The 21,856-nt window shown below is 41.5% G+C and overlaps 1 protein-coding gene across 1 annotated transcript in view; it reads right to left on the bottom strand.

The window, feature by feature from the left end:
- The window catches only part of celf1 (cugbp, Elav-like family member 1), a 36,919-nt gene that overhangs the window by 9,825 nt on the left and 5,238 nt on the right, over positions 1–21,856 (bottom strand). Inside the window, exons 2-14 of the mRNA XM_079665711.1 lie at positions 14,408–14,522; positions 9,065–9,166; positions 7,804–7,991; positions 7,140–7,222; positions 6,482–6,530; positions 6,012–6,146; positions 4,064–4,143; positions 3,810–3,971; positions 3,638–3,707; positions 3,289–3,405; positions 2,929–3,042; positions 2,005–2,190; positions 1,441–1,461 (exon numbers count right to left, since the gene is read on the bottom strand). Of these exons, the coding sequence (XP_079521837.1) occupies positions 1,441–1,461; positions 2,005–2,190; positions 2,929–3,042; positions 3,289–3,405; positions 3,638–3,707; positions 3,810–3,971; positions 4,064–4,143; positions 6,012–6,146; positions 6,482–6,530; positions 7,140–7,222; positions 7,804–7,991; positions 9,065–9,166; positions 14,408–14,502 (1,402 nt within the window). The 5' untranslated portion in view covers positions 14,503–14,522. The remainder of the gene's footprint in view (positions 1–1,440; positions 1,462–2,004; positions 2,191–2,928; positions 3,043–3,288; positions 3,406–3,637; positions 3,708–3,809; positions 3,972–4,063; positions 4,144–6,011; positions 6,147–6,481; positions 6,531–7,139; positions 7,223–7,803; positions 7,992–9,064; positions 9,167–14,407; positions 14,523–21,856) is intronic.

Genomic DNA, 21,856 nt, shown 5'->3' with positions numbered 1-21,856 from the left:
AATGCGTTAAGTCGCGGCTGTCCCATGGCGTTGCGAGTGAAAGTCTTTATCCTTTTGAGGGTGGAAAAGTTCCTCTCTGACTCGGATGTCGTCATCGGAGTTGTTACTATTATTTTGACCAAAATAACAGTCTCAGCAAACGTATCCTCCAAGTTGTTCTCGTGAATGGATTTCAACAGAGACAGGGCAGTGTTTCCAGTGTGAAGCTCACTGTGGCGGTAGAGCGTGGTCAGCTCAGACTTCAACTTCTCCTTGTTTCCCAAAGCAGGCCACATTTTCACGGCGCAGTCAAGCTCAGGTGTAGGAAATGACAGGACATGCTGTGGGAAGAATGAGCTGTCAACGAGCTTTGCAGCGATCAAATGATCACTGTGAGAACCTCTGTTCCACCTGTGAGATGACTGTGTCACAAGCCTCTTTCATCACCAGCGCTGTGCTGCTGACTGGTCGGCCTGGCTCGTCTGTTCCATCATGAGCAGTGTCGGCCAATGCATGCAATTATCCCTGGATTCAAAGAGTCCGCCGACTCGTTGTGGCCCCGCAGTGCTGTCTCACATTTCCCACACAGTTTAATACAGGTGATGATCCGATGCAGCATGTACCTGTTTTCTTCCACCTTCCTATTATGCTCATCAATGCCGCGTCTGTAGGCGTTGTCAATCTGAGCTCCAACATTCACCCTTCAGTAATCCCAATTTTACGGCATTTTCTAAGTGACTGTTGCTGCTCTCATGCTTCATTGTCCTCTCCGAAAGATGCTTTAAATCCTTGTAACCTGTCCTCGACTAAGTACCTTGATCTTCACCAAAAAGCAGGCAAGGAAAGCAAAAGAGGGAATTCTTCTGGATGCTCGCCGTTAGCCATTTCTTTTTAGCAAACCACTCAGAGTTAAACCCACATTTAACTTTGCCCGCAGTCTGGACCATTTGGAAATCAGGTGGATGGTGGGCACCGAGGCGCTTTACCTCGAGTTTCTCTGCGAGACTAAGTGTCTCAAATGTGTGCTCCAGTAAATGGTCAACTTCATTCATTTTCTTTCAGTTTTTTACCTCTTTTAATCGCTGGTGATGTAGCTATATGCTGCTCTCTCGTCTCCTCTTCAAACTACACGTGACATTTCGCAGCACTACACACGTGACGTACTTACAGCCAATCAATTCTGAATTATGTGAGATGACGTATGGTGGGGATGGCAGCTCAATGCCCCTATGGTCATTATTTCTTTTACAGCCAGTTTAGCAGTGTCATTCTAAATATAGAAAATGGTTTTGGATAGAGAGAGTATGGAATGTATATGGACTTACTTTAACACACAAACAAACGTATTTGTGTATTAAGGTTAGCTCTTCTACATTCCATTCCTGTTATGGACTCAAGCTATAAGGTGGAGCAGTGACATGATGACAGGAGGCCGCGTCAGAGAAGGTGGAGACGTCTTACCGGTGCTGCGACTGTCGCCCGCTGACGCAGCAGATTTAAAACAAGACACAACGCTTAGAAGAAGGTCAACACACAACACACACACATCTGTACCAAACAACAAAACTTCAAATCAAGTCAGGAGACAAGCACGGAGTATGCTCCCACCCTGTTAGCTTTCTTTCTGGAAGTATTCTCCATTCAACTCACATTTCAAATGTTTTCCCTGAGTTTTGGGAGAAAGGATAACTTTGAAGAATGCTCATACATTAAATCAATTGAATAGTAAATATTCCACCACTCTTTGTAAGTGCTGTAAGACAATATTGTCTCAGTATTATGTTGTGTAGCTGTACTGATTCTCAACAACACTATATCAAATTTGATTCAGCTTAATCTGTTTTAATGCATAACATCAAATGTAACAGTTTTCCATATATTTGATTTTTGAACATAGCAATGAACCATCTTGAATCAACCCCTTATGATAACCTCAGTTTAAGCCTCTACAGCCCTTTATCCCTGCAGTACCTTCCTCTGCACCTCCCCATGTCACCCCCCCTTCTCTCAGCCCCCAGAACCCACCTTCCTTCTGGCTGCCTGCGGCGGACACGCTCTGCTGGGACAGCAGGCTCTGGTTATAGAGGCTGGGCAGGGCGGCGGCAGCGTACTGCTGGATGCCGGAGTACGCCTGGCTCAGAGCCTCCATGGTGTTTCCTGAGCCGTTAGACAGAGCTCCAGAGCCCAGGCTGCCATTCAGAGCTGCCATGCCTGCATCAGGGACAGCAGCCAGAAAACAGTCAGTAACTACAGTCACTGTCAATGTTATGGATATCAATGTTTATGGACAAGGTCAGTTGTGAAAATTCATAATAACAAAAATGTAATGTATAACGCACTTTTGAGGATACTCAAAGATGCTTCACATGAAGGAAATAAGTCATGTCCATATCGCTGTACTGTACTGGCAGCATACATGTACATGTGCCTGTGGAACTACAGGCAGCTAATATTAACATCCATTCAACTGGAATTACATTCACAGGACAACCTCTACATCGCCCCCCCCTCTGGCTAGCAGAGAACAAACTCACAGCTACAGTTTTTCTCTGTTTTCCCCTTGCAATAACTATTATTTGTACATATTATTACTCACACTGCCTCAATGCATTTAGACTACTTCGCACATTTAATAATGTAGATATCCTATGTTTACAGTTTCTCTCAGTAGTAGGTTGGTCTATCTATAGAGTGTATTCGGACTGTCTTTATTTCTATTCAATCTATAGAAACTCACTCTTATTTTTAATATTTTAATATTTACTGTTTACGTGCAATGCTGCTGTAAAAAAACAATTGACCAATTGGTGATCACTAAAGTATATTTGATATTTATGTAATCTTTATATTAATTTTGTCTGCTCTGTAACTTTTAGAGTTTCACATCAAGCGTACTTCCTTTCCGTGATCTAAGCAGTGCAGATGGACGGGTCCAGTGTAGGTCCGTACCTGCCAGGGAGCCCATGTTGAGGCCGGCTCCAGCTCCAGCAGCGAGGGACTGCAGGGCCCCCAGAGAGGCCATGGGGTTCAGTGAGGAGTTACTGCTGGAGGTGGGGGAGGAGCCTGCTCAGGGAACATGAACTGTTAATGTTGGAACTACACATTATACTATGTTACAGCTCAGAGATAAACATTCTCACCGCATCACTCTGACCTTTGTTATTCATAATATAAAGAAATCATAAAATATCAATCCGAGAAAAGTAGAGTTTGGAAAACACAAGTTTCCGAGACTCATATGGATGTCACCTACTACTTGTCTATGTAACAGTATTGTATCATGTATTATTTAATGTCATATTGTTTTACCTGAGCTTGTTAGTGCACATAGTGGGCTACTAGAGGTTGTCATGGTGCTGGAGCCTGTGGGCGTGGCCTGTGTGGCAGCTGCTGCTAAAGCAGCCAGGTTCTGCATGGCATTAAGACCTGACAAACACACACACAGTTAGTTAGTTCAACATGCAGCCCCCCCGTCCTTGAATCACTATCAGCAGTGTTCTCTGGAGTCTGCTGCAGTACAGGGTTGAGGCTGAAGCATCATGCTCCTTATGACTCAGAAGCCACCAGGGATTAAACACATATACATTCAATTGTACATGACTGCATGATAGTTCATATTGGACATTGTATGAAGGGATATGTGTGAGTGTGTGTGTACCTGAAACTGGGTGCAGGTTGTTGAGAGCGTTCCCTTGGGAGGCTGACTGCTGCAGCAGCTGTAAGTAGAGCTGAAGGAGAGAAGAGAACACGCTGAGGGGAGTGGAGTTGTAACCTGGAGAAAGTGATTTGTAACAGGCTGAGTTGTACACCTTGCAGTAACACACACTCACTGCCAGATACTGTGGCCCCAGGCTGTTGAGGCCGGTGAGGTTTCCCCACATGGAGGCAGCACTGAGCTGCTGCATCTGCTGCTGCAGCTGCTGAGCCATGCGCTTCTGCTCCTTGTCCTTCTGAGTGTCTGCAAACTTCACCACAATGGGCGATGAGCAGCCCTGAGCACACACCAAGCATATACGATGGGTTTATTCGCAACTTAAGAGCATGTCTAATAATTTATGCTTTTTAAAAAGCAGTGCTGTTTTACCTCCATGGTCTGGGACTGGTGCATGGACTTGATGGCTGACTGGGCCATCTGTCTGGCAGTGAACGTCACAAATGCACAACCTGGAAGAGAGAAACAAAAGGTGTCACAGAATTGTCAGTGCCTTGATTCAAAAGCGACGTTTTTACCAGCCTAGATAGCGATGTGGTATCATTTTCACCGTGTGCATCTGTGTGTGTCTTTGTGGGCAAATGATGGTGTTGCAACAATGCAAGATGCAGGCTTCACCTTGAGTTTGAATATGTATGGAGGAGCCATTCCCTTAGTTTGTATTCATTTATCATTTTACACCATGAATTGTGTAGTTTGAATTATTGAATGAATTAGTGTGTTATTAGTGTGGTCAGGTTTGCAGCATAAAGGAGAGGTGCTGCAGCCTAGAGGCGCGGCTGATTGAAGCAATATAGTCTTTAGACCTTGCTTTGTTGGCAGCGTGTGACAACTTGGTTCTTTATTTTGTTTGTTTGTGTTTAGAATACTAAAAAGGTTTATTCAAGAAATCATTTACTTGAAAACGTAAATTTTCTGGACATTCCTTTTTTCTCAACAACATGTGTCTACTTATCAATCAGCCTGAGTGCATCACAAAGAGAAGAATCAGATAAATGCATATTGAGCAGGGATTCCCTTTCCTTTAATGTTGGAATCCCTTTCTCCTGAGCTCAGGCCAAACGTCTGCGCTGATGATGTTATTCTACTATTCCTATACATGTCAGAATCCTCTACAATCTTCCTGAGTCATTCTCTCAGTGTACCAGAAGCCTAGAGTTACTATCTGCATTGCATGAAGGCTTTCTAAATTCCAGGTTCTTACTCTTGGAGTTGTTCTGGAGTTTTGTGACTAATCCTAATAAACCTCAATATATTTGAACCACAGACATGTTTGTGTGTCTTTTGTGGCATCATTGTTGATGAGGTTGCTGAACAACCTTGGTATAACATTCATCTTACCCACCTGTATTCTACAATTGATTGAATGTCGTTTTTGATCGTTATACAAGGTGTTTGACGACAGTTTTGGAGAGTAGTTCCATTCAATAATATGTGTTTTTTATTTATGGTTGTTTTGTATGTTGTTGTGATTTGATCCCAAATAGTTACAAAAGCCATTGACAAAAAGATCAAATTCAACAGCAAGAGGAAACATGTATCTGGGTTCACATCCAAACATCTACATTGTCAGCTAACAGATCAATGATGTTCTTCACTGATGTTCTTTCTTACACTTTGATCAACTTCAGATATTTATTTTGCAATGCAGCTTTCACTAGTGGCTCAATATAAGGGGGAAAAAGGGTTCGCGGTAATGGGATCAGTTGAAGTGGCGTTGAGTCTTAAAGACTCTCCCATTAGACTCATCGGTTTGAACCTAATATTTTCAGGTATAACATTTGGAAATGGCCAACTAACACAATCAGCAGCATGTTCTGCATCAAGGCTGATCCATGGAGCTTTAGTGACGTGTGCAAAAGTCCTGCAGTGTGGAGGGTTTGGTTACTGCTATCTTAGATGTGATGGCCCTCCTCATCAATTCATGAGGTCTTTAATTTGATTTCTGAGGTAAGAGTACTCTACTGTGTGTCATCCAGGCAGGTCAAGGTGCTGAGGGAGCTGTGGAGTACAATATTTGACAGGATTGCTCAAATTCCTCTATAATGAATGAATTGTGTGTGTGTGTGTGTGTGTGTGTGTGTGTGTGTGTGTGTGTGTGTGTGTGTGTGTGTGTGTGTGTGTGTGTGTGTGTGTGTGTGTGTGTGTGTGTGTGTGTGTGTGTGTGTGTGTGTGTGTGTGTGTGTGTGTGTGTGTGTGTGTGTGTGTGTGTGTGTGTGTGTGTGTGTGTGTGTGTGTGTGTGTGTGTGTGTGTGTGTGTGTGTGTGTGTGTGTGTGTGTGTGTGTGTGTGTGTGTGTTTAAGAGGAACATATGACTCACCCCGGCTGAGTCCGTCGGGGCCCCTCAGTATCCGGCACTCCTCTATCTGTCCGTACGGAGAGAACATCAGCCGGATGTCGTTCTCGTTACACTTCTTGGAGATCATTCCAATAAACAGCTTTCTGTCTTCCACTGCTGTTTTCAACACAACACAACATCAAACACACCTGCTCTGTGTCAAGGTAAATGGTGCCATATTCAACATGCATAAATGTTTTATTATGGCTTCTTTAGCAAGCCATGTTATGAACTTGAAAGCGCTCAGTTGAGGACAATGTCTTCTAACAGCTGAGCTCTGCAGTTCTTAAAGGATTCTTATTGGTCATTTCTAAAGACTGAAAGGTTTTGCTTGCTGTAATAATTCATCCTGTTCATCCTGAGCATAAACACATCCGTATCAGTATGGATGCAGCTACTAAAGTCAACAGGGATTGAGTAATAAAGGAAAGAGGAGGATGTCAAATCCTTACCATTGTTTTTCTCACTGTCAGCGGGCTTCATCTGGATTGGGTGGTGCATCTGAACAAAGGAACAAATGACACATTAGTATTTCTTTTGTGAAATATAGTTTCAGAGTTTCATGTCTGGACTACAGGGCAGAGAGTAAAGTATGAAGAAGGCCAGATGTTCTTCACAAAATAAACGTTTGAAAGGTTTATTCCCCACTCATTTGTTTTTAGGAAAATAAGGACAAATAAAAGAATGTTAGATTGTGATGAATAGCCACCTATGATCAGATACTGCAGGGACAATGCTTTCACAATATTGTATCTATTGTTATAAAAAGCATTTTGAGTGTGTTCCTGTGATCCTCTAAGAAAACAAAAGGTCCCTAATGTCAAGTCTGATGTCCTCTACCGCCCCCTCTCCTCCGAATCACACACTCCTGTTCTGGTGATATTCAAAGGGATATTGTGTCACCATGTTGTGTCTATTTTTCAAAATGTCCTGACTCCATTTTTTGAAAAGTTGCAAACAAGACCATAAGCAACATTAAAGCAACTTGTTATTCCTTAAATAAAACACTTTTAAACACAGATTATTTAGTGCAATAGTTTTCATTGTCAACACACACTTTGCAAATGTTGTCGAAACAGTGTGGTCCACAGAGAGCAGGCGTTCACTTACCCCTGGGAGAATCTTCATGTTGTGCAGTGTATTCTGGGCTTCCAGGGCTGATTTGCGAGTATAGTACGTTATGAAACAGCAGCCTGCAGGGAAGGTAAAGAGACTTGAGTTACGCTCACTGCATACTGTGTGCTTTGTGGAGGCTATGCTGGGCAGCCATAGTGATCTTTGATCAAACAGATGTGTTCCATGTCTCGAGGCACACCCAAACAGAACCCAAACCATTTGTATAGCCAAGTTAAATAAAGGCTTTTCATGTTGTAAGTTGTTTATGTAGGATAATGCATAATGCAATATCAGCCCAGATCTTTTTGTGACTAACTCAAGAAGATGGCACAAATATTCACATAGCCTATATACAAATGAAAATACAGAAAAATAAATCAAAGGCAAGGAAACCCCATTTTCTTTGATTAATAAAAGAATATGTTGAGGTTTCCATTGTGTGTTAAGGATCTTTTGGGCTCCAGTTAAGCTAGCAAAACCAAGAGTTTGTTATGATGGTTATAATAGAGAAGAGACTCATTGTTCAGCATTAGGATGTTTGGGAGGCACGGTATCTGAACCCCAATGATGTCACAATGTCAATCACTTGAAACTTCAAATGACATGCTAGACTCCTTCAAACTAAACTGTGTGTGTTTGTGTGTTTCTAAAGGCTGACCTTTGCTCTGCGGAGGGTTCTGGCTGCGGTCTCGGAGGACATTAATCTCGTAGACGGCTCCGTACGGCTCGAACAGCTCCCGCAGCTGCTCCTCTGACCAGGAGCGAGGGATCTGCCCCACAAACATCTTGATGGCATCAACGTCTGGCTGGTCGGGGTGATCCAGAGACCCGTTCATCTTCTTCCCACTGAAAACACAAATGTGAGTTAGACGCAATACCATATTTCTAATAACATATTGTAACTTATAACTGCAAATATTCTCCAACAGCCTAAGGTTCAAAACAGTTGATTTGAAATGAGGGATGCTCATAGTGTTCTTCTTTTATGAAACTATGATGCTGAGTATTAACGTCAGATAATAATCATCACATATTCGACTCATTATTTCTACGACTTGAGTATATATCACATAGAGGCAGGTATTCATTGAGAAATATAAACAAGATTGAGCTGGTTTCTCTGTACAAACACTACAGATATCTATGAATACATACAAACTGTAACATGGAGGCTGGTAGAAAATATCTCAAATGTGATTATAACAGCAGAAGATACAACAAAGTTGGTAAGATTTTCTTTGATTTTGATGCCACCCTCGCAGTAACATGTCAAAGTCCTCTGGACAATATACTAATCCCATATTTCTCCAGTCTTAAAGCATTAGGTTTGGCTGCTCCGTGTACAGAAAGTCATATTACACTGACATACCCATACCATGGTTATATGGATAAGTAACTATATGTGCTAGAACACGCACTAGTATATTATAACATACATCTGCATGGCGCTGTTATAGATAAACAAAACCCTCTTATACTCTGCTGAAAAGTCCTAGAGGAAACAATGAATACAGAAAGATAATGGATGAAGAGCTGCCATCAAAAAAAGCACAGAGAGTTCAGAGGTCGAACACATTCCTGAAATGAGCAACAACCCAAAGATTAAAAAGGAATGTTATTTTCCAGAAAAACTATGACACTCTGAAATCCGATCAGAATGATCTCTCTTACTGACGGGGCCAGGAAGAATTTAGCTCATTCAGCTGAAAGTAGTCAACTATGGCATAAAGGGGCCTACAGGGGGCTGCCGATGATGTGAGCCCACCGTCTGCCTGGGGTCAGGGTCTGCAGGGCAGCGGGCTCAAACTGAACCGTCCACTGAAGGCTAAATCCGGTCGACTGGATGACTTTGCAAGAACATCTGAGATATGTAAAACTGGACCATACACACCCACAGGGGGCTTTGACTTTTTACTTACTATGCATAGGCTGTAGCAATGCTACCGTTAACGTGCGCATTCACTTCAAAACCCAAGAAGCTGCGGGGCTCGCACATGTCGAACCGGCACTGCAATTTGTTCCTATACAAATACAAGAAACCTGCATCACACTTCTATCTTTCACAGTATTGATAAAAGCCATTCAATTGTAATGTACATGTAATTGCACTGTGTTTTTTTAACCATTAAAAAGTGGGATTTCACTTCATGAAATGTAATGTAACATTATGGTTGCTTAAAAATGTTTTGTTCAGCTCTTGGATCACTTCTGGTTGCAAAATAATGATGGCCATACTCAAGGCTTTAAAGTCGGTGGACAACAAACCAATAGGCGATACGGTACAACTTCTCATGTACGGTCTGTGGTCAGAGGTTGAACATTCAAACTACCAAGACCAGATCAGTTCTGTAAATGGATTGAACATAATATAACTTGTATATAATATAACCAGTGTACTTATTTACTGGCTGCTTCAATCACACAAATGGATTTCCTATGATGCACAAACTATAATATATACTGCTGTTTATTGTATTCATAGATTTTCTGTGTGCAATCCCAACCAGCCATTTTCCATGTACTATATCACCAATGGCATAGAAAATGACCAAAAGACCTTCCTGAGGAAACCATGGTATTGTCTGGAGGAACGCAGAGGAATTGACTGCACAGCTCAAACACATGTGCTGATTGGTTGGATTGATTAATACAATGATAGGTAGAAATGATTTGAGAGTGTTAAGTGAAGGTGTTTACATCATCACATCAATCCAAACCTCATAATCAGTCTACTATCTTACACTTGAAATAGTAAAATGCAAAATGTGATAGTCGCATCTGTACATAATGCATTTGAAGAATCAAACGTGAAACGTTGGAAAACATTTAACAAAGTTAAGAAGGATATGAAAAATTATCAATAAGATAATCCGACTTGTCCTGCAGAATATGGATGTATATGCTTCCAGTGTGATGTGTGACAGGGGAGGAGCGGTACCTCTCAATCAGAAGCTGGCCTTAACTGGTTGCCATGTGTTCAATTACAATGATTTATTAATATTCTAATAATTATTCACTAAGTGACTAAGTGACAAAGAGGCAGCAGAGGGATGTTATACCAGAAGCAGAAATGACCCTAGGACGTTTCATTTCAGAATAAGACATGTTTTCAGGTTTATTTATCCAATACATCACCAGTGTGTAGAGAGCCTTCACTATCCCTAGTCTTCAAATATATTGAGTTACTTTTGATATGTTTTAAAACGTATGACTAGTATGTGTAGTGTTATTGGCAGAGCGGTTCATTTCACTACACGTTACATGTTGAAATGGTTCAGCAGCGGCTTGATTCAACTATTGCCTCCCTCATGTGATTGTTCTGGTGCATCTCTGAATCACTGCCCACACAAACAGGTACTTCAGAGTTTTATTATCATTTCGGATGAAATATTTGCTGCATTTGTACCATTTATTTCCATAATTGAAATGTTCAATTATGCTCTAATCATGTTTTATTGATTTTGGGCACTGCTTAGGTGCCAGAGGATGATGTAGAACCTCCATATGAACTCAAATGAAGGCTGGGGTTGTGGCTGTCACAAAGCAACCAATGCCAGCTCAAAATACAAAGGTTGAATACACTCCTGGTGCCTGTTATACATGTGCATGCTAACTACGCATCATTCAATTGTCCATGGCTTAGACATTGCATTACATTGAATACATTCAACAATGTAATCTTGCTTTTGTCAACATTTCGTTTTTCAAAATGAATCATCTAGAGCCATTGTGTCAACATGCTTTACGTATTTATGCCTCTAATGGGAGAGTTTTCTCCTTTGAAAGCTAGCTAACGTCACAGCATGTCAGTCACAGAGGGAGAAAAGGAGTTGAGCAGGGGCCCACATGTCAACATGCTGCAGAGCTACATGTTTTTCATTATCTACATTTGTTTTATAAATATGTGTTTTGTGTGTGTGGTTCTTTTCAGTTATTTCATTCCCTGTGACGCTTGTGGATGTAGTTTCTGATATGTTTTTCCATCAAAAGTGTTCTTTATGTCCTGCTCAGTATCAAAAATGTAAAAAAACATTATGGCTAAGGCACTTGTTCAAAAGGCCCAAAAGTGGCAGTACCAGGGCAACACACAGTGCCAAATCACTTGAGACTAAATACTTCAATAATGTGACATTACTGCAGGCTTGACAATCAATGTTTCTGATCAAATTTGCTTTTTTTGAAATAAATGAATGAGCTATTACAACTAGTGCGAGAGGCATTCATTGTTAATATGAGGTCGTTTTTGGGTTATTTCTTTAGCATATAACCCTTTTTGTAAAGAATAACAGACAGGTTTCCATCAGAACAGGAGCTTATTACCATCTGAGCTGGATCCAAAATCATTCAAAATAATACATAGCCTAAAGAAAGGTACAGGAAGTTATTTCAACACCTCTTCTTCACTGAAGTGCTGCGTGGAAGAACATTTAAACAACTGGAGGGCTTCATCACCCTACACACTACAACACAGCTGCTCATGACTAATACTGCTACCATTTAAATCAGAATAAAGCCCTTCAAATAGACAAATCCATTCAAACTGATTTCCAGCAACATAGGACAACCCTAGGAAACATTGAATACTCACAAAGTGATCAGAGCGAGCTACTTACACAGGACTAGAATTCAAAGAGCAGTGATCCACCATCATCTCAGGGAGGAAATCCAACTTAAAAGAAGCCATGATGCCAAAATGTGTTTCTTTCTCCTTCTTCTTTGAACACAACAGGACAGTGGCACTAAATGGACGCACAGATCAGGTGATGGTGGTAAACTCCAGATGGTACACTTATTGGTAGGTCCCTGGCGAAGGGTATAATAAGGGCAGTGCACAAAAGGAAGAGAAAAACAGTGTGCCGCAACAAACTAATGCACATGGAGAACCCGTCCAGTGGAACACAGACACACAAACACAAAGTGGCTGCACCGCCTTCGTTGCGATGGAGGAACAAATGACAGACAAAGTGACAGGCCTTCAGGTTGCCTTTCCAGGTTCTGGGAAGGGGACTGACCACTGCATGCAGATCATGGGGGGCTGCTGGGATCACTGGGGCCAGAGAAGTAATGGCCATTTGGGCTCCCACAATCAAAATGCTGATGGTCCACGGCCTTTGTGAACATTTCTCCTAGGCCAGCAGATCTGGCTGCAGCGTCAGATAAACATGGTGTCAGATTGATGGTGATAAGGCCCAGTGGGCAGGGGGAATGAAAGAGGGAGTGAATAGTACTCCCCAGCCAGTAGCTAATCCCTGGACTAGCCACACCAGGGGCTAACAATTAGGTTCCGGCCAGAGGGGGGGCTGTGTTTACCCTGTTGTCCTGCAGCCTGCAGTGGTTTGTGTGTGATTCATGTGTGTAAAAACAGAAGGAAGCCAATGTCAAATGACACTGGCTTTTGTCTCTGTGCAACCCACAGCACACACACAAAGACCCCCACACCTTTGCATTGAGATCAACTCTGCACTAAACAACACCCTGCCTTCAGGTGGTTGTTGGCTGGACTCAACCCCATAATGCTGCACTTTGTTTTCATCCACACTGGAGCCTTTTCATTTTGCAACATGACAGCACAACCCAGGAAAGCACGGTGCTAATAAACAAAGTCTGTGAAATAACAAAACCCTATTTCAAGATCTTTTCAGATAAATCAGATGGAAAACTTAATGGGGGTAATGGGGACTGCTTATCACAGCTATATCTCCATTACAGCGCACATATTGTGATGGCTAGCAAAACTTTGCAAACTTGTCCTGCCTTTGAATGGCGTACTGATGATAGTGTTGCAGCATTATTCAAACCTGCAGTAGTGGAGGCCATATGATAACACCACTGTGATAACAGACAATATGAGAAACACCGACACTGCACTTAGCCAAAGCGTGCTTGCCCTCCATATCCGATCTGACGCTCTACACTAAAATAAGAGCGGTGTTGTTAGAAGAAGCAGAGTGGTCTATTTTTATATTTGAACAGGTTTGAACACATGAATTGGAATACTTATCATACAATCACGTAGTGCCTCTAGCTATTCAGTGAGAAATATAATGTTAGAGATAATTATCATAAAGACATTATAGCCTGTAGATTGTAAAATATGCCAATGTTAGGCTTCTACTAATGTTAGGAGTCGGACAAAATGTAAGCTAGTTTGATATCTAAAGATTTTGTCAAACAGTATGACAAAGAGTCACACATCCAATGGGGAGTGGGGCTCCACTCCATCTTCTCACGAAGTGCAGAGAGGACGCTCTGCCGCTCTGAGAGGAAGCTGCTCTGACTATCTGAATGGAATGTTCCAGCACTGCTCCCAGTTTACCAACAGGCCAGTTTGTCATGTGTCATGCAGCATCGTGAGGTTAATACCAACACACAAACATATCTGAGCAACAGTCACAAACCTCTGCAGGTTTGCCAGGCCTACTCGATTTTGAGTTTTTTGTTTGTTTTAAGCAATAACTACAACTCATTTGTAATGTAGCAAATGAGTTATATTAATAGTAAGACGCCATGACGATCAAAAACATGGAGCTAGTTATCAGACCATGCTAACTGGTAGGTCTCATTTAGCATTTAAAGCATTAGATTACATTTTTACTTGCTCTTTGGCTAAGAACTTTTGGTATGCATTTTGCTGTGTGTAGATTTATATATGGACCTGATATGGAGTGATGAAGAAATGAGTCCTATAACCCAGAAATGTGTTAGCATTTCAGCACGTTGGGTTACGTCGTCTGAAGTCAATGCTTTCTGAATTCGTTTTTTTGATAAATGCCTAAAATAAGATATGTGGTTAACACAAGCTTAACAGATTTTCATGTTTTGTATTACATAAGTGGTAAATGTCTGAAATGTTTTAGTGGTTGCTACGAGTTTAAATGATTCTACTAAAGGTCATCATGCTGAACATTAGCCACCTTTAGCTTAGGAGTGGTGATGTGAGGTCATGTGACCGTGCTGCAGTTTGTTTATAATCGTTCACTACATAACAGCACTTTAACAATCAGTAAAAGTGGTGTTAATATAAGAGATTATTTTAAGCAATTTTCCGAAAAAAAAAAAAAAAAAAGGCTGAAAAATCTCAGAGCTTTTGTGGAGGGAGCCCTTACTAACTCCCGGTGGCTACAATAATCTGTCAAAACTTCCCTCTATTGACTGTGCGATACATGGCTGCATGCTGTGGGCAGGGGGTCCTGTGGGCAGGGGGTCCTGGGGGTCCACAGATTTTCAATAACCCCCCCCAAATGGCTGTTGGAGCTTCTTACCCCCCTAGTGCCAAGTTGGAGACCTCGGAGGTGGGGAGGGGCTGTCCTGTCTGCTCTGGAGACGCATACAGTCTCTCAGGGTCCAGGCTATCCATCGAGGGGCCTCGCACTACGACTAATCACACACACACACACACACACACACACACACACACACACACACACACACACACACACACACACACACACACACACACACACACACACACACACACACACACACACACACACACACACACACACACACACACACACACACACACACACACACACACACACACACACACACACACACACACACACACACACACACACACACACACACACACACACACACACACACACACACACACACACACACACACACACACAACAAAGAAACACACCACAAATGTTTGCACATGTAATGAAGGTTAAGTGGAACACAAATGTGAGAGCTGGGGGGGGGGGATTCATCCTTTAAATATCAAGGTTATTTTGAATAAGGTTACATCACCACACCCCTGTGTCCTTTCAAAATAGACAATACTCAGACAATATAAGGACCTTCTGGTGTAGACATTTTAAGTTAACACAAGCTGCATTCATACATATTAATTTTGTGAAAATGTGAAATATCCTTAAACGAGACGCCACATATCACCCTGCCTTATACAGAAATGAGAGTAGTTTTCATCATCAGTCCCCAGCAAAAAGGTTCTGCCTGTATTTGACATTTGTATAACTGTCTGTTTAAAATATTTGAAATAAATGTAGGTTTTGAATAAACATCTGTGAATAGGGGTGTAACCAAGGTATTTGTGCCAAGACGAGGGCCAACCCCGACTCAGAGATCTGAATGTTTAGACGACTGTTGTTCTTCTCTGCTCTCTCTCACTATCTGTGTCAGCACCCCGCCTACCTGCAGCTGTCCGTCACTCACCTCTCTCCTGTCTGCACTCTGACTGTCAGTTTGGCTTTGTTGCAATATTTGGGCAAGTTGCACCAGACTGAGAACGGTTCAATATTTTTACAGACAGACAACAATCAGATCAGGTTTGTGGTGTTAAATTAATGACTTCAAATCAACTGGTTCTCCTGAATTACTGAACACCAATACCTTTTTTATCAGTTCAGACCATTTTGAGCAAAAATGAAAACATGTTCGTCTTTAAAAAAGCTATCATACAATTTAAATCAGCATCTAGAGACCCATCAACTCGCAACATTGTAATCTGTAAGGCCAATTATGACAGGTTTGAGACAGCCCTTTCTAAAGCTTCCCAGTCACAATGCTAAATTGTTCTCATATGTAAATGAGGACTGATCTGTGCTGACACTACAAGGATGTAGACTTCCTTCAGGAAAACATACAAGAGTGGAATCAGTTTGATCAGTCACTGTTTCTCCTATAACATCTCCACATGAATATACTGGCCTCTTCTTCTCCCATCTTGTAAAAGGTATGAAATAAGTAATACCAAAAAACCATAAACTGCTGAGAAATAAGAAGAACCGCACTACTGTATTAAAAAACAGAGGCAGAAATCAACAATCAACAATGATAGATATGTACCCCAGAGGCCTGTACTACGAATCCAGTTCAACAGACCCTGGATATGTTTGAGTTATCTGGCTTAACTAACCCAAAACAAGTGCGCACTCGCTAAGCGGTCCTACGACGCTGGTTATCAACTCGGTAACTCAAGCCAGGGTTTCTCTGTCCAGCTGAGTGCGCGTTCACATGAAAGGGGCGGGGTTAGCAACATTTGACCAATCACAGCGCAGCGTCATAGTTCCTGAATGAAAAGTAAACTATAATATTAGACAAATATGAAGAAGTTAAACTTTAAACATCCATGACTTAAAAACTTTATCCAGGATAAAAGCCACATAGTTGCACCTGCAAGGTGAATACAGCTGGTAAAAAAAAAGAGTTTGAATGCGTACATTAACAGGTTTATGATTTGACTCGAGTGTTTCGTCAACTTAATGTGTTGCTTAAAATAATGTTTCTGCATACAGTATGTGACACTGTGAGTGTTGCACGGCCAGATACGGCTCAGCTGACTCAGATAAGGAAATATATGATACATATGATGTGATATGATATGAATGATAATGGGACACATCGACGTCTGCACTCACAGTGCCGCGGACTGTAGGCAACGTAATGTTACTTTGATCTGGTTACTTATGTTGTGGCAGTAATAGATTTATCCTTATTGAAACGGTTACATTCAATGAAAAATAAAATCAATGTGCAGGCTTACGTGAACACTGTTCTACATGAACAATACGGGCAGTTTATACATTAAATAAATGAATAATATAGTGGTGATATGCTCCAAGTGGAAGCGATTCATCGCTGTTAAAGCAAAGGAGAAGAAGAAAAAGAAGAACTCCGCACAGTTGATCTCTTATCCTGGAACCTATCCTGCTCCGGAGCAGGGGGGTATACTACGAATCTAGTTCAACCTATCCTGGATATGTTTTGAGTTATCCGGTTGACTTAATCCAAAACAAAGCCGCTCTCGCTAAACTGTCCTACAACGCTGGCTATCAACTCGTTTGCGTTCACATAAGACTCAAGTGTTTTTCGTCAACTTAATGTGTTGCTTAAAATAATACTTCTGCATACAGTATGTGACACTGTGAGTGTTGCACTTCCAGATACGGCTCGGCTGACTCAGATAAGGAAATATATGATACATCATGATGTGATATGATGTGATATGATAATGGGACACATCGACGTCTGCACTCACAGTGCCGCGGACTGTAGGCTACGTAATGTTACTTTGATCAGTTTTCTTAACATAATAGTATAATAGTAGTTATAATAGTCCGATTGCTCTGAAGATGGGAGGTGATATTCTATTCATTTTCAAGTTCACACAGTCGGTGATTTTGGCCGGTCGTCTTTCCTGCAACAGCAGTTTAAACTGTATTTCCTCCGTACACTGAGCTCTGATTGGTCAGCAGGCGTGGTGCTTTCACTGTGTTGATCTCTTATCCTGGAACCTATCCTGCTTCGGAGCACAGATTAGGTTCCAGGATAAGTCCCCATGGAGATCTAGCCCGCTAAAAAGTGAACCAGTTTCGTAGGACCGGAAATCCCAGAAGTTAGCTTGCTAAACGAAAATCTTGATTCGTAGTATAGGCCCCAGGTTAGCCGCTCAGCATAAGTTACCATGGAGATCTAGCCTGCTAAAAAGAGGACCAGCGTCGTAGAACCTGAAACCCAGAGTTTTCCCTGAAGTTAGCCCGCTAAGCGAAAATCCTGCTTCGTAGTACAGGCCTCAGTAAGCCTTAAATATAAATATATAAGGTGGCAGACGTAATTTAATGAATTTTAACTGAACAATAACTGAATGAGTTTGTTTCACTCTTAGACCAGCAGGGGTACCAAATCTATGCAGACTGCTGCAATAAGTACATTAATGAACTGTCTCGTCGATGTTTGTCTAAATTAATATGATACTATAAACAATCATATTATTCCTATCAGCTGTCAATCACTGTTATGATTCACATATTCAGTGTTACTATTAAATAAACTATATTTTGTGTTCCTGAAGATGCTTGCTCACCCTTCTTCAAATTTGAAAGACAAGTAATTACTATATCAAAAGATTCAAAGGAACAGTTCAGCGCCACACAACTTCATTGCAAACAGTTACAACCTTGACTTTACATCAGAAAGAACAAACATTAAAGGAGTGACTAACTGCATCAGTTAGGGTTAAAAAATGTGTATTCAGCTAAAACATATACATCGCTGCAGTTATTATCCAGTGGAAAGTCCTTACCTACTGGCCTAGTCAAATCGGTTACTTTTTTTTGGCTGGGCAGTGAAGTTTTAAACAGCGTATTATTTGACTTTCTCAGGACTTGAAACTGTTTTTTGGGGGCAGACCCCCTCAAAGAAGAAAAATGTTTTACACACGTAAGGTCATCATCTTAAACAGTGGTGTTGTGGTCGTTGGACGCGGGGGATCGCCGTCCCCCCACTTATTTGTAGCCCCCACTTTTTTAAGCATGATTTTTATTTAATAGTCTAATAAATATTTAAATCATTGCCAGTGTTATCGGTTGCAAGTGTGTATTTGTTGTAATAATGACGAAAACATAATACATTTCACAGTAATTATAATAAAAACGTAGCTCAAGTATTTATGCAACTTGATGATTTGAAGCGTGTGTGAGTGAGGGGCAGCACCGTGTGTGTGTGTAGGGTGACCAAGTGTCCCTCTTTGTGCGGGACTGCACACACAGCATTTTTATCATTTGTCCTGCGTCCCACAAATTGAGACTATGTCGCGCATTTGACTGACAGTCGCGCAGAAAGGCTGGCTCGGTTCCCTGACGGCTGGCACCGCCCTTTATTATTATATTTTTTAAACGGCATCATGTAAGTTGCGCTGACAAGGCGACAGAGGTCCACAGAGGTCCACAGTGTACCCCCCCCCCCCCCGTCAGGGGCGGATCTACAGGGGGGCAGGGGTAGAACCTTGCCCCCCCAGCTTCCCCCCTAACTTTTGTTTCCCTAAAACTATACTTGTAGAAACAAACCTACACTATTTCCACAAGCTTCTCAAGCAACGAAACAAGCAGAACATTAATTAAAAGTTAATCATATTAAATATCATTTTAGGCCCGTTAAAAACGTAGCTACGGCCCTGCATTAAACTGCGGAGCGGCGTTCACACAGACCGCGTCTCACACAGCTGCAGAGAGGGAACGAGCTGTCCCAGCACCTGAAGGTGGATCAGCTTCCCCTGGGAGCATTTCCCCTTCCACTAGTTTTGTTTTTACTAAAGGCGAGAGCTTGAAAAAAAATATTAATAAAACGCTGCCGTTTGAATCGATAGCGTTTAACAGACGGTCGTTGTTTGGGACGTTACGTTACAAAATACTACGCAGGCTGCGCTAGCTGCAGAGATCGATCACTTTGCTAAACTATGCGGTACTATTAAATCCACGTACATTACACATCACAGCAATGAGGCCAGATACATTACACCACGATACGTCCTTTACCGTCAAACTGGATCTAAACACAGCTGCCTGTGTGTGTTTGATAAATACTTTCTTATGTTATATTTATTATATGCTACTTAGCAACATGGCCCGAACGTGTAAAGTTATACAAGAATTTGTACCAGTGCTTTGCACAAGTAGACTCTTGCAGGCCAGAGTAGCTGGAGTGATTCAACAACAACAAAAAGACATATCTGAGAAGAGATCAGGACGAACAGAAAGAGGAAAATGAAAAGAGAGATGAAGAGACCAGGAGGGTCAGAGCAGGATGAAGAGGAGGAGATGAAGACATTAGTGAAGAAGAAGAAATGTATGAGGAATAAAGATGAAGTGTCAGAAAAAGGGACATAGGCAGGGATCAGGAGGCAGATGAAACTCCAGCTGGACCACATGGTATGTTCTTATTCTCCTTGCTTACATATTCCATTAAAGCAGCACAATCTAGCGGCTCTTAGTATTGACACATATTGAAATGTGTTGCTGAAAAGGTCACCTTTAGCTCTCTTAGAGATGGGTTATGTCATTTGTGTACTTAATTATAACTAAGTACTTTTACTGTACACAGTAAGCAGAATTCTGAGTATTCTCTGAATCGGGTGCCTTTTGGGTCTTTACATCTTTGAAAAATGAAACCAAAATCTTTGATCATAACATCTGGTAGAGGACTACTTACATTTTCCCACCTCAGGCACAAAATATAAATATTTACTAGGAATTTCCTTGAAAAAATGTGACAGGGTTGAAGTTTTTGACAAAAAGTAGCCATGAGACCTTTTTTAGCTAAGATATGGCACCACATGGAAGTTAAGGACATTACAAAATTGTAATATTTTGCAAAACTATTGTTTATTTTGTAATAAACAATTATTTACTATCATTAATTCATATAACAGAGTTGAAATGTTGAGCTTGTCAATCTTAATCTGACAATACAAAAACTGAAATATAGGTAAGAGAAGACACTGACACTTGCCTTTCTTTGCTTCAAAAGACTTCTGTGATGTAATTCCCTCAATGCAGATCACACATGGAGTGATCCATTATTTTAATAGGAGGGTAAATGGTATGGCGTGACGGGGTTGAAACAAACTGAGGGACGTGTGTCAATATTGCAATTTCATAGATAATTCAAGTATTTTTTCAGAATTTCTTTTTGATCAGTTAAAGTTCACAAACATATGATTATATTAGCAGCAAGATTTTGGGATAAGTGGCCATTTTGATTTGTTTAATATTAAATTAATATGTAATAATGCTTAGTGAGGACATGCAAATATGTCTGTATATATATATATATATAGTTTTACATTACATTAATTCATTGCTTTAAAATACATTTTGTAGTTTCCTTTCATTTAAAATTGTTGAAGTAAGCTTGGGGGACTCAAAGGGCACCTGATTGTTTGTATGAACACCTTGTTTCTCTTGTGCATTAAGAACACTTGTGTTAGGGCATGAATTAACAATAAATAGGTTATATACAGTATAAAATACCACGTACTGTCCGCCCTCCCATGCCACCCTGGCATGACCTCTTGCCCCCCATTTGCCACCCCATGTAAAATGTTCTAGAACCGCCACTGCCCTCCGTTGACAGTTCACGAGCGCGTCTATAGTGTCTCTCCCCCCGTCCACCCCTGCCCCGTCCACCCATTCAAAAAATCCCCACTACACCGCTGATCTTAACAGTTTTTATGCTTATCGAGTCATCCGTGAGCAGAGCATCAAGTTGGCAGCTGAATGCGGCGATTACCATCTTTATCAGCAAAACGCCTCACAAACTTATTAAGATCTAAAGCTATGGTGCGTTTTGATTCAATGCTGAGTACAGCCAAACTTGACAGCCTCTTCTCTGTCATTGTAGACCGCAAATACCTCATTCCTTCCATCTACTTGGATCCGAATGCTTCTTGTTTTGCGCCGTCCCGTTCAAATAAAATCGAACGGTGCTATTCCACCAGACGCGCCGCGTTACAGCTAGAAGCGTCCCAGAAGCGTCTCGGCACTGGGCTCCACTAAAAATAGGATGCAAGTCTATTTGACGCGACGCGAGGCGTTGCATAGCGCCGGGTAGGAAGTGGACCGGTCAGAGCATCCAGTCAATCCCCAAAATAAACTAATTTTGCAGACCCTATCCCTCCGTAGTCTTTCAAGTAGGAAGAGAAATGCCAGCGTTCTCCTCCGGTTTACAGGCACTGTGTAAATTATATAAAATGAATAATTATGATGATGAAGTAATTTTTTTACCACTAAAATACAGCAACACATCTTTTGATTCATGTTGTTTATAACTGGGATATTATTATTAACTTTGTCTGTACAAAGTAGCCTGTCCAGGAAATATGCCCAAATCAACAAAAACTCTGAGCCGGCACACAAGATGCTCCGCTTCTGAAATGCTTCTGAAACGCGCCCGGTGGGTTATGA

This window comes from Notothenia rossii (assembly GCF_949606895.1).
Source record: "Notothenia rossii genome assembly, chromosome: 2".
Classification (NCBI taxonomy): Eukaryota; Metazoa; Chordata; class Actinopteri; order Perciformes; family Nototheniidae; genus Notothenia; species Notothenia rossii.
Note: the sequence above shows the minus strand (reverse complement) of the source record. Positions and strands in the feature narration are given on the sequence as shown.